Raw genomic sequence first — 13,080 nt, 5'->3', positions numbered from 1 at the left:
GTTTGGGACAGCTGAGATTCAGAGGAACTGTTCCTCTCTCCCCAGGCAGAACCCGGAGGAGGCAGGCGGTTGAGACCCCAGGGGAAAAAATGGCCACATCGTGTATCCGGGTAGATGGGGTTGGGCTCAGGCAGCCCACGGAGGGACACAGAATTTGTGAGGTAAGTTCCTGTGAAGGGAGGACCTGGATGTCCCAAGAGGGTTGAGGACCCAGGAGGCTTTGTAGGAATGAGCATGATTTCGCAGGTATGTGGGTGGAACCAGGAGTCTGACGCAGATGGGACATTGACAAAGTCAGCAGATGTCACGTGGACACTGCAGGGAGGGGCACCTAGACGCAGCCCCCAGGAAATGTGGTGGGAAAGGAACCCCAGCTGGCCAAAAGTACATTTCTTTGACTTCAGCAGAATGGAAGTGCCTAATGGAAATTAAGTTCAGTCGTGGAGAAATAAAGCAAGTTGTATTTCATGTACATCTCAGTTTGTGGCTTCGATTCTTTCCCTTCAGTGATGAACAGCCGTCAGGTAATTGAAGGTCAGCCACCGACACCCCCACCCCCCACCCTGCTGCTGTACTCAGCCACCGACACCCCCACCCCCCACCCTGCTGCTGTACTGAAGAGGGTCCCCTGTTTCCTCCCTGTGCCTGGAGCCCAATTAATACTTCCTCCCACCCACACTACCACCTCCAGGCTGCAACTATGCACCCCCCCCCACCCTACGTGACACGACCCTGCTGGTTCCCGGCCACCCCAGAATCCAGTCCTGCTGAATTTGCAGACCAGGAGCTCCCAGCCATGCGGCTTGGCCCTGTGCACTCTTGACTCGTGTCATGGAAATCCCTCTTTCCTCTCTGGCTGGCCCTAGCTCTCCCAGATTCGGCCCCACCCATAATGTTCTTGCCATCTGTTTTGGGTCTTGTTGAGTTTCTGCCTATGTTTTTCTCTTCTTCCAGATGTACACGTGGCAGTCTGTGGCTACTGGGAGGGGCCTGGAGCTGGCAGGAGGAGGCGGAGCAGGAAAGAGAGTTGCGTGATTTCAACTCCTGGTTCTTCCTTCCAATGCTCCTCTCCCCCTGCAGCTCAGCGCAAGTCATTCATCTAGGAAACGCTCTTTTGAGCACCCACTATGTACTGGCCACTGAGAATACACGAAAATGTCATTTATATAACTGAAGGATGGCCCCAGCGTGGGGAGGTGGCTACGTGGGCATTTCACTGGAGTCAGCAGGACTAAGCAATGCAGCTGTCATGGGGGTGTAGTCCCCACCTGGCAGCAGGCTTGAGGACCTCCAGTTTTATAGGGTCTGTCCCCAACCCCACCCAAGACATTGCTTGTTGAGAGAGTCTCCATCACAAAGATCTAATGGCTCTTACCACCCATCTAGGCTGTGCCACCAAGGCAAGAACTGGGATCCCAGACAGCCCAGAAGCTGCATCTGAACCCGGGATGGAAGAAGTGTTTGCAGCATGTCAGACCAGATGACGAAGGGGGCTGCCCGTCTCGGAGCCCAGAACTAACGTGGCCTGGAAATGTCTGAGGCCTTTGGAGAAGGACAGACTTCAATCCTCCTGCAGGTGCTTGGCAAAAAGCTTCAAAAGCTTTGCTGCCTCAGCAATCAGCAAACCCCTCCCCCCCCCCCATGACGTCCATGGGCAAAGGCTTCCCTTTACCATCAGCGTGGGGCAGGGTGCTTATCAGGCCTGGGCCAAAAGCATGCTGGGAGATCTCACCCCTGGACAGCCTCTGACCCACTAGCGGCTCCTCGGGTGAGAGCTGGAAGGCATTCAGGGCTGGTGGGTAGCCTCCTGCAGCGGCCAGGTGGCCTCCAAGGAAACACTCAAGTCTATCCCGGCCTGGGCCAGCCATTGGGCTTAACGACTGAATCGTGGGGCAATTATAGTGGTGCTTTTTTTTTTTTTTTATGTCTGATCTTATTTATTTGTTACTCTCAGAAAAATCTCATTTTTGACAGGACTCTTAGAGGTAGAAGCTCCCAGAGAGGACAGCCTATGTCTCTTGGCCATCTGTTCCTGGCATTTTTCTTTAGCCTCCTTCATTCTCTTGGTCAAAAGTTTAGCATATTCTGCGGGCTCTTCCTTATTTTTCTTAGTACGCTGTTTCTTCAGAGCAATACGCCGACGTTTGTGTTGCAGGACACGTGGCGTAACAAGACACTGAACCTTGGGTGCTTTGGTCCTAGGTTTCTCACCTTCTTTGTTTAGGGCTTTCTCACAACATACCGGCTCACATCATCTTCTTTAGAGAGATTGAAAAGTTTGCGGACTCTGCTAGCTCATTTGGGCCCCAGGCGACGAGGCACAGTAGCATCAGTGAGACCAGGAATACCATTCGCCCCTTTTTATACAATGACCAAGTTGAGAACACTCAGATTGGCATTCACAATGCCACCCCCAACGGAGCTGCGCTTTCTGCCTGCAGTCCTCCTTGGTCTATAACAGGAATGCCCCTTACTCAGGAGCAGGCGGACACGGCCATGGGTCAAGACACCCTGCTTCATGGGGAAACCTTGTTTGTCGTTCCCACCGCTGATTCAAACCCACACAACCCTTCCATTCTTCACCCAGAGCGTCAGCAGCAACTTCCGTGACCACATACTTCTCAGACAAGGTACGAAGTTTCCGTTCATTGTCCACTTCAATGAGTTTCTGGCAGCCAGTGGCTGGGAAAGAGATGTTCACCTTCATCCTGAAGCAGCCGACTGTCTCCAAAGTGACATGAAAAAGAGTGGTGGTTTGCTCTTTATAGAATGTTCTTCCACATGGTGCCCAGGAAGCCATCAAACATGGTAATGCGGGGTGCTCCTGCATCAAGGGGAGTCGACGCGGCTTAGTTTAAATACGTGTGTGAGTAGCCACCATGCTAGCTTAGAAAGTCAGCCCACTGTACAACGTAGTGTGTGTTTTCCCCCATTGAATAGCAACGATTTTCTTGTAAATATTATACACAAGACATGAGACAGAATCCCCAGGTGAGAGCCTGTGATTTGTTCAGCACTCCTGAGTGTCTGACCAGATGTAAGCTCCACGGGTGTTCTCCAAGGGGAGGCGATGGGTTGTGCTCCTCCCTGCAGCCTCCATGCCCTGTGGGAAACAGCACACAGTAGGTGTTCAATAGGTGTGGTTCAAAGGATGAACACGGCGCTCACCAGGCAGCCTCTCTTCTAGTCCTGACGGCCGCCCTGTGAGGTACATTATCATCATACCCATTTTACAGACAAGGAAACTGACACTCAGAGGAGTAGGGATTTTCCTGAGGTCACAGCCAGGTGTCGCACAACAGACGCTGAGCTGATTCTCATAACATCAAGGCACACCGGCTGCCTGAGTAACCGAGGGGGGCTGGTTTCTTTATGGGTGGGGAACCCGTAGAGTGGAGCTCTGGGCTGCCTCAGTCTTTCCAGAGCTCTGGATCTGGACCCCAGGGGAACCAGGACCAGCTGCCCTCCCAAGGCGGGCAAAGAACATTGAGCAGAAAAAAACCAGGCTGAGTCACCAAGAAGACACAAAACCTTTAATCACGCTGGACAAGCAGGGCAGGGAGCAGAAGGACTGGGACTGGTTGTATAGCACCGGCCTTCGTCAGGCCCTTGGTAGGCCCTGCTGCCATCCCCAGCCACGCACCGTGGCTGCCTGGGCTAGGAGTGAGCACCAGAGGCCACAAACCGGGCCCCTTCTGCCCAGAGTCTGCATACGCACCAACTGGTGGAGGCTGCCTCCCTCTGAGAAGAGGGTCAGGCCACCTGGGTCCTGGGAGAGGAAGGCTGGGAGTGGAAGAAGGGACAGAAAGCCTGAGGTCCCTTACTTGGCCCGGGCTTCTCCCAACACCTCTCTTGGCATCATGGCTCAGAGGAGAGTCCCTGACAACCTGCAATGTTACTCACTTCAGTTCCCCAGACCTGCTGAGGGGTCCAAAGCCTGGTGCCTTCTGTCCTCGCCCATTGCCCAGCGGCGTTTTTAAAGGCAGCACAGGCCAGAGGAGACGCTGCTGGGCGGGAGCTGCCCACCAGGGCCTCAGCACCTTAAAGCCTGAAGAGCCAGGGCACTGGGCTGGCGAGAGGGGCCAAGGGGGATGAGGGAGCACCTGGGAACAGACGTCCGTGTCTGACAGTGGCTGGGAACCTGGGAGAATAGAGGCCCAGTCACCTTTGGCAGGATGAGCGAGGCCTTGACAGAGCCCTGAGGGCAGGGCAGGGAGGGGCGCTGTCAGGAGGTTCGGGGTCCTCACAGCTGATCGCACCAGCTGTGTGGGGAGCTACGGGTCTGCTCCCTTCTTCCTTCCCTCTCCCACCCCCAAATACCCCCAAGGCCCTGGGTCCTCTCCTCACACCACCCTTGCCCTGACCAAGGCCCCTCAGAGGTTTGCTGTAATGATGGGCACTGGGCAGGAAAGAGAGGGATAGGCAGGAAACATCCCCCCACACCTCAGGACCCTGTCCACTAGCCTTGGGGAGTGTGGGTAAGGAGGGGCCATAGTTTCTGAACGCTCAGAACCCAGACTTATGTAATAAGAGCCCCATGCGTTTCTCTGGGTCAGATCTCAGAATCCTCTGTGTCTCCCCACCCAGCTGGACTTGCATACTCTCACCAAGAGCAGGGCCTGTGTATGATTCACCCCAGCTTTCCCAAGGCCTGGCACAGAGTGAATGTTCAGTGAGCATTGGATGAAGAACAAATTAGCATCAGCTGCACAGGAGGGGGTAAAGATGAGAGGAAGAGAGAAGGGGGGAAGAGACAAGAGAACAAAGGAGGGGGAGTCCTAGAGAAATGAGAGAGTTTAAGGATGTTAGGAAGATTCTAGAATGTTTGGAGGATTCCAGAATGTTCAGGAAGTATTAGAATGTTGTGAAAGTTCTAGAAGTTGGTTATTCCAGTGGGGTCCATAGACCAGCAACATTAGCGGTGTCACCCAGGAACTCATTAGAAATGCAGAATTCTGGGTCCACGCCATGCCTGCTGGATCAAACCCCGTATTTTAGCATGATTCCCCAGGGGATTCAAATGCACAATCAAGCTTGAGATTCGCTGGTCGAAAAGACAGGGAAAGTTCTAAAATATTAGGTTACATGGCTTCTTAAAATATGTCCGAGAGGAGAGCAGCAGAAACAGGCTGGGAGGGAAGGAAAGGAGAGGAGGGCTACCTGGAATGCCAGGCCCCGTGGGCCCACTTTACACAGGTGAACACTGAGGCCCCAGCGGGGATGAGACCTGCCCACAGCCACCCCACACCACAGCCGGCCTGCTGGAGGCACTAATCGTCTTCCGGCTTGATGAGGTGGCCACTGAAGGTGATGTACGTGTCCACGTCATCGCTGTACACGGCGTTCTCACGCTCGCGCTTGAAGAGCCGCGCCCAGACGCGGTCCCCGGGCGCCAGGGCCAGCATCACGCTCTGGCTCTGCATGATGCTGCGGTCGCTGGGCTGTGCGTACAGGATCACGGCCGCCTCCTCGTTGTGCACCACGTGCACGTAGGTCTCCTTGAAGTTCCAGCTGTGCACATTGAGGCTGAAGAAGTAGAGGCCGCGCAGGGGGGCGACAAAGTGACCGGCGGCCAGGTCAAAGTGCCCATCTGGGTTGACGAAGACCGTGTCAAAGAGCAGCGGCTGGAAGCCCTCGCTGCTGTGCAGGGCCGTCTTGCGGCCCACCGAAAAGGCAGAGAAGCGCATCTGGCACGGGCCACCAGGGCTGCCCGCCTGCCCCTTGGCACCTTTGGTGCCCTGCAGACCACGCTCTCCCCGGGAACCCTCCCTGCCCAGCTTCCCTGGCATGCCCAGCTGGCCTCGGTCTCCTTTGTCACCTGTGGGAGCAAGAAGGGGAGAAGTCAGGGGGAGCACCGGGGCCTGAACCAAGGGGGTACCTACGCTTGTTTGTGGCTCTGCCCCTGCCTGGAGAAGGAGCCAGCATTTATTGAGCATTACTGCATGCCAGGCATACCCCCTGAGTGCCCCTCTAAAGAAGACACCATGACCCTCTCCACTCACAGAGAGATTAAGTGACTCGCCCAGGGGCACACAGCTCAGGAGCAGAAGAGGCAGGACTCCAACTGGAGTGTCTCCGTGCCCACCTGTTCCCCTCCTTGGCAGTTTCCCTCCTACTGTGGGCTCAGGGAGGCCCTGGGGCGGTCACTGCACCCAGCCAGATTCCTGTGGGTATGTGGGCGTGGCAGGATGCACTTTGCATTTCTGACCCAGAGAAGGAACCAAGGCAAATACCTCTGCCGCCGCCTCCCCCCCCCCACCCGCAAGGAAATGCCCCAGCAAGGAGCCAGGCAGCCCTTGGCTGGCATTATGCCCCCCTGTGTGACCTTGACCATTTCATGGCTGAGTTTTTTCTTTGGCCTGTATCTTGAAAAGGATCATGCCCATCTCACAAGGGCGTTCATGAGCCCTGAAAAAAGTAGCCCATTGGAAAGCACTCTGCAAACTGCAAACGTGAAGCAGGATGGCTCACCCAGCACTGCTTGGCCTGTACCCACCTGCTCTGGCAGCAACTAACCTGGTCCCCAGGCAGACACACTTCTGCCCAGCCCTTATTCCAGGTTGACTTTGAACAAAGGAGAAGCAGGTAGCCATTTATGTCTTGTGGGACCTGATCCCAAATATTTCTCTGCTGCCTGTCACGGAGCCTGAAATGGCACCGTGAGCCCTTTGAATGAACTGCATGGCCCTGTGTTTTCTGGAGGTCCCCTATGGCCATGGGAAGAGTGGAGAAAGGAGCCAAAAGGAAGACACAAGCAGGCCCTTGGAGGAGAAGCCTGGAGAGAAGGGGAGGAGGGGGCCCACAGCTCTTCGGAGGTCTGGTTCAACAGCCTCACTAGAGAACTAACTAACTGCCTCATTGTGGGCACCACACTTTACAGTTTGCAGAGCACTCAGTTTGCCCCAGAGGGCTCTGTTGGCCTTCGAGAAGGTGTGATGTGTGAGGTGGTCGGGAAAGAGGGGCGAGGAAGGGAGGCATCCTCACCCACGAAATCTGAATGTGGGAGGATCTCAGATGCCAGCCCACCCCTGGCTGTGGGATGGAGTGGCCCTGTGGAGACCACAGAGACAGAGCCTGGCTCCACCCCTGACAACTGTGTGACCCCAGGAGACCGCCTCCCCTCTCAGAGGCTCAGTTTCCCCATCTGCAAAGTGGGATGAATGACAAAGTACCAACTTTGGGGTCGTTGTGAGCAAAGATGGAGGTCAAGGATATAGAGAGCCGGGCCCCAGCCCCAGCCAATCACAGTCCCTAGCAGCAGAAGTAGTTTTCTTCAGTCTGATTGTAAAGGACAGAGAGCCAGCTCTCACCTGCATGGCCCTAGTGGCCTCCCGTAGTTCTTTCTGCTTCCACCCTGTCCCCTAGCATATATTCACCACACGACATTAGAGGGATCCATTTGAAACCTAAGTTGGATCAGGTCCCTCCTCTGCTCAAACCCTCCCCTGCCTCTATCTCACTCAGAGGAGAAGCCAAGTCTCTTCTGGGCCCTGTTTTGTCTCCAACCTCAGCTCCTCCCCTTGTCCCTGCTCCTTAAAAACTCCAGGCCTGGCAGCTGGATGGCTCAGTTGGTTAGAGCGCCAGCTCGCAACCACAAGGTTGCCAAGTAAGATTGCAAACAGCAACTGGACTTGGAGCTGAGCTGCTCGCTCCACAGCTAGATTGAAAGAACAATGACTTGGAGCTGATGGGCCCTGGGAAAACACACTGTTCCCCAATATTCTCCAATAAAAAGTAAATAAATAAATAAATAAATAAATAGTTTAAAAAAACCACAGAACTCCAGGCCCATTTCTACCCCAGGGCCTACGCACCTGCTTTTCCCTCTGCCTGGAATGTTCTTCCCCAGATACACAGGGCTTCTCCGTCACCTTCTCGGTGAGAACTGACCACCCTATTTGATAGGCAACCTGCCCCCATACCTGCACTCCCAATGTCCCTTACCCTGCCCCACCTTGTCATTTCCATGGCATTTATCACCATCGAACATTCTGTCTCATTAACTTGGGTACTATGTGCATTGCTCACTGTCTGCCTCCAGCCCTACAATGGAAGCTTGATGGCGGTAGGCATGTCTGTCTGATTTGTTCATGCTCAGGCCTTAGAATTTAGAACCGTCCTGGCGCATAGCAGGTGCTCAATTAACGAGTGAATGAAAGAAAGGGTCTGGGACAATTTTCTGTTCTGGTTTCTTCTGCTTCCTCCACCTCACCTCCCTGGCCCTGGAAGAGACCCCCCCAGGCCCTCCCCCCAGGCCCCCCCACAGCGCAGCCCGAGCTGCATGTGGGTACTCACCCTTCAGGATGGTGATGTTAACATAGGGCCTGACCTCAGGCAACACATACGGGAGCGCAGGCGGAGAGGCCGGGGGCACGTAGGCAGCATCCGCAGGGACCAGGGCGTCCTCAGGGTCACAGCACCGTTGGCAGTAACCAGGCGTACTGGAGGCCACCTCTTCCCTAGAGGTGGGCTCCTCAGTGGGGACCCCAAACACCAGAAGAGGGAGCAGAAGCACTGCGCAGAAGAGGTCTGGGGCAGCTACCCCCATGGCGACCTGGAGCAGGGAAGGAGGGACAGAAATCACATTTAACTTCACTTCTCCATTGTGCACAGGCCCAACGTGGAGGCTGCCACCCATAGCAAGTGAGCTCCTCACATAACTCGGGGAGAGAGCATCCGTGCCCCCGTTGAACAGACAAGAACTCTGAGACCCACCGAGGGAAGCAAGATCTTCAAGGTCACAGAGACTCGTGGCAGGGTAGGGCCTGGAGGCTGAGAAAAACCTCCCAGAAAACACCTAGTCCCTGGAGGCTCTGCCACACAAGTACCCCGAAGGAGCAAGTCCCGCTGAGAGAGCCATGGCCAAGAGCAGAGGATTGGTCCTGGGAGGCATTTGCCGGGGCAGGTGAGGAAGATGCCCCAGCTGCCCCTGGGTCAGAACAACTGAGACTGTAAAATGCTCCCGCTCCCCCCGCCTCCCTCTGGTTTGTTTTCTTGCCATTGACTCCACCATGTCCTACAAGCACCTGCCACTGGTGCAGCCTGAGGAAGGCGAGTGAGCCCTTGGGACAAACACAAAGGATTCTGAAGGCTTTTGCTTTAGGAGAGGGGACACGTGATTGAGCCCATGGTCTGACATGTGAGCCCCATGGCCCTGCCAAAAAAAAAAAGGGAAAATTCATTTATTCTAGCAGGAAGGTAGCAACTTCCACCTGAGAAAACACAGGGGGTTCTGTGTGGTGTTGGTGTTGTTATATTGTTGAGAAGTCAGGGGTAGGTAGGCTGAGTCGTGGGCTGCAGGCGACTGCAGGCTCATCCAGTGTCTCTGTGCAAGGTAGGAGACGGCACCCCTCAGAACAGGCAAATTAGAAACAAAAGAGAATGCACCACTGAGGGTGTGGAGCTTGGCAAGGGCCGGTGTCAGCCCACCTCCCCTCTAGGCATCTTTGTGCAGTCAACAACCTACACAACTCAACCTTACACAGACTCCCTGCGGAGAAGGCTCAGGAGAGTTCATTCATTGGACAGTGGTAGTGTCAATCATCATAGACCTGCCAATCAGCGGCCAAGGTGGTAAATTGGGATTAAGGGGCTGGACTAGAAAGTCTGGAAAATTCAAAAGGATCAGAGAAGTCCAAGGGTTTGTGAGGATGTGTGTTGGGCTTGGCCAAGAAGGGATCCAGAGTTCCTGGAGAGGGGCAGGAAGTAGCCTGGACACCAGCAGCTGGAGACAGGCCGGGGGGAGGGGGGGTGCTGGGTGGGCAGGAAGCTGGGCAAAGAGCCTTTGAGGTGGTGACAGTTTTTGGGGGCTGGCACCGAGTTATCACACGATCAGAAACTCAGCTTTTGAAACCAGACTGGTTTTTACACTTCTGGCGTTTCTTTGTTTATTTCCTTTTGTTCTCCTTTAACATTTAGTACAATTCAAAAATATTTTTCTGTGGTTAATACATGTAGAGAAGGTAAAATTATTACTGTTTTAAATGCCATCCTATCTCTGCTGAGCACTGTGGTAAGAGCTAGGTTTTAAAGGGCCAGGAGCCTCCCCTGAACACCTCCCTCCCCCTGAGTCTGGGTAGTAGCAGGAGAAGGGAGGGTGTCACGCAGTCTCTGGGAGCCATCAGTCCCTCCTGGAGGTAACCATTCCCCAGCTCCTATCTCCCCACCATACTCCGGTTTCCTGGTTCTGCTCAATAAGGCAGGTCAAGGCCTCACAGATCAAGTCCTCTCTGCCCAGGATTATCACCCTAATCTTTTATTTGTAAATTACACATCCCAGTGGTTTTGAGAAAAGCAAAAAAAAAAATCCCCTTTTTCCTGGCCAGAATGTGACCTCATGGGAAAAGGTGAGGTTTTAGTCAGACCTGAGATCCTAGACTAGTTTACAAGCTGTGTGACCTAGGGCTAGTGGCTTAACCTCTCTGGGCTTTCTGCTCCTAGATACTTACAAGGAGAGGACAGCACCACCTCCCTCCCAGGTTGTTTGGGAATAATTAAATGCAGGGAAGGTGCCTGTCTTGTGAAAAACTCAATAAAAAGTTTCTTGCTTCCTCCACCCAGCACAAGTTCTTTCCAGTGCCTGCCCAGCATAGTACAAGGAATGGGAAGAGCAGAACTTCTCTCAGAGGACTGGGTCAGTTTAAAGATATTTCTGTTGGCCCAGACAGATGGGAATCAAAAGTTCTGAGACATAGACTGAGACCTGAGGGACAGGAAGCAGGAAGCACAGCAGCTTTTAACAAAAGTAAGAATAAGGACCTCCAGGATCATTGAAGGGCCTTGGGGGAAGAGTGCCAGGCAGGGATCCGTATGAGGGGCCATGTCATTGGGGGTGATTTAGGGGTCCCTGCTGCTTCCATCTGGGAGCTTCTAGTTGGGACCTCTTTGGGGTCAGGCCCTGCTGCACTGAGTTGCTTTGTGTCCCAGCAGGGGTGGGCACAAGCCAGGAGCAGCTGAGGGCAGCCCTTCTCCAGGAACTAAGGTCTCAGTCACAGGAGGGAATGGGACGTGGAGAGCCTAGAGGAGCTAGCCAGGGCCAAAGGGTTAGAGCAGGGCCTGAGATGTGCGACGTGTCCGGGAAGAGAGGAGGGAGGAGAGGAATTCCAGACTCTGACCCCAGCCTCCTGGCCCTGCCGCCCTGCCATGGCAATTGCAGGACATCCCATCACTCACCCTACGTGCTGCAGCCTCGCACAGCGGCTCACGGACCGGGGGCCTCGGGGCGGCCTCTGGCTCCTTGGCCCATGTCTGCAATAATAACTTGTTGCTGGTCCAGACCCCCAGGCCCAGACGAGGAAGGAGGGAGTAAGGGATGGAGGCAGGGCGAGTGGGAGGGAGGGCCGGCTGAGGGAGCGGGCTGAGCTGGCTTCCCCTCCTCCCTGCTCCCTCCCCTCTAGCCGCTAGGTTCTCCGGAGATAAAGGGAGCTCTGGATTTTCTTTGCTTAACTCTTTGGTGGTCCAGTGGGGTCTTGTTTGATTCAGAGGCCCAATAAAGTCAGAGCCTGAAGGGGTCGGAGGCCCCTGATATGCTTGCAGGGAAATTGAGGTGGGCTGGGGGAGGGGCAAGAGCCCCTTCAGTTGTTCAGGAAGGGAGAGGCTGGGCTGGAATCCTGCTGCTGGGTGGGGTGGGGGTGGGGCTCCAGCTTAAGCCGAAGAGTGGAGAGGGCACAGGCAGGAGTCTAGCAGCCTCAGGTTCAAATCCTGGCACTGCCACTCAGCGGTTAAGTGACACCCTAAGTATCTGTAGAACTCCAGTCTCCAGTCCCATCCCTGCCAGTCATGGGAGGCTCAGTAAAGGTTTGTCCAATGAAGGTATTACCTCCTCACGTATCAGGTAAGGGTGGCAGCCAGGTCAAAACCCCCATCCCCATGGATGCCAAAGTCCTCCTCCTCTGCATGGAATTTTGCCCTCCTGGTCTTCTAGAGCCAATTGCCCTACGAAAATGACCCCCAAGAAGTTCACAGGAGGGCAGCCTGTAGAGTGTGCCCCTGGCCTGGGCAGCATCCTGCCTCAGCTTCTTTCAGTTTGGGCTGTGGGAGGTTTAGCAAGGGCCGTAGCCCTGATTCTCTGCAGCCAGAGACCCCTGTGCAAAGACTGTCAAATGTCCCTTGCCCTCCAGCACGCTCTCATTCTACATTTGTTGAGTACATATTGCCTGGAACAGGCCTCTTCTTTGCAGGGGTTTTTGGTACCCAAAGGCTCTTTACATCCATTATTTCAACAAATCCCACCCCAGCCTTGGGAAAGGGAGCTGATGTGACTTGCCTAAGGTCACACAGCTAGCGAAGAGGAAGCACGCCCTACAGGATAGAAATGTTCTCCATCCCACTGGATTTCCCACGATGGCACAATGGGCATGGTTGTGGGCAAAGGCTGCAGTTCAGGGTCTGCCCTCTGGAGAGAGAGAGGTGACATGATGGCGCTCGGGAGATGCAGGAGTACAGAGACCTAAGGGAGATTTACTAAAGTCTGGGGGTTTGGACACTAAACCCACCCAGTCCCCACTCACAGCTGGGCAAGGTGTGGAGGATGAAACAGCCTCTGTGTGTCCTTGACCAGCTCTCGTCTCTGGGCCTGTTTTCCTATTAGCTTGGGGGATAATCAAAGCACAGAACATCCAGGCCTGGAAGGACCCTTAGAGATGATCTAATCCAATTCCTTAATCTGTCCCACAAGGGTACTGTGACCGAGGGAGGGCAAGTCTTTGGCTCAGGGTCACACAGCAGATGGGAGTCCAAGCTGGGATGACAGCCAGACACTCAACTTCTAGCTTCGTGCTGTGTCCCCCTCCCAAACCCACTTGGAGACCCCCAGACCTATTTAGGGGCCCAAGGGGGCCCAAAGGAAAGCAGATGGAAGGACTATGGCTGCTAGAAAATTCAGTCCACACTGGCTGTGCCCTCTACGTGGCCCTGCCCCAGGCAGCATTCCCAGGGCACAGAGCCATGGCTGCAGAGGGAAGGAGCCAAGGGGAGCCACCCTCCCAGCCGCCCCACTCTGCTGCCACCAGAAAAGGGCCGAGTCAGCAACACTGGAGGGGGGAGACAGCTAGCTGTCTCTGAGCTCTCTGGCTTAAAAAG

The 13,080-nt window shown here is 54.7% G+C and overlaps 1 protein-coding gene and 1 pseudogene across 1 annotated transcript; both read right to left on the bottom strand.

Moving 5' to 3' along the window:
- Positions 1-1,786: 1,786 nt before the first annotated feature.
- On the bottom strand, positions 1,787-2,721 carry LOC117028320 (40S ribosomal protein S6-like; annotated as a pseudogene).
- A 797-nt stretch (positions 2,722-3,518) lies between these two features.
- C1QTNF6 (C1q and TNF related 6) lies at positions 3,519-11,380 on the bottom strand. The gene is made up of 3 exons (XM_033116116.1): positions 11,173-11,380; positions 8,296-8,554; positions 3,519-5,818 (listed from the first exon to the last, which is right to left on the bottom strand). The coding sequence occupies exons 2-3, from the start codon at positions 8,546-8,548 to the stop codon at positions 5,271-5,273; spliced, it is 801 nt and encodes a 266-aa protein (XP_032972007.1). The 5' UTR covers positions 8,549-8,554; positions 11,173-11,380; the 3' UTR covers positions 3,519-5,270.
- Between the last annotated feature and the right edge of the window lie 1,700 nt (positions 11,381-13,080).

This window comes from Rhinolophus ferrumequinum, chromosome 10, assembly GCF_004115265.2.
Source record: "Rhinolophus ferrumequinum isolate MPI-CBG mRhiFer1 chromosome 10, mRhiFer1_v1.p, whole genome shotgun sequence".
Taxonomy (NCBI): domain Eukaryota; kingdom Metazoa; phylum Chordata; class Mammalia; order Chiroptera; family Rhinolophidae; genus Rhinolophus; species Rhinolophus ferrumequinum.
The sequence above is the reverse complement of the archived record's forward strand: the minus strand, read 5'-3'. Positions and strand labels throughout refer to the sequence as shown.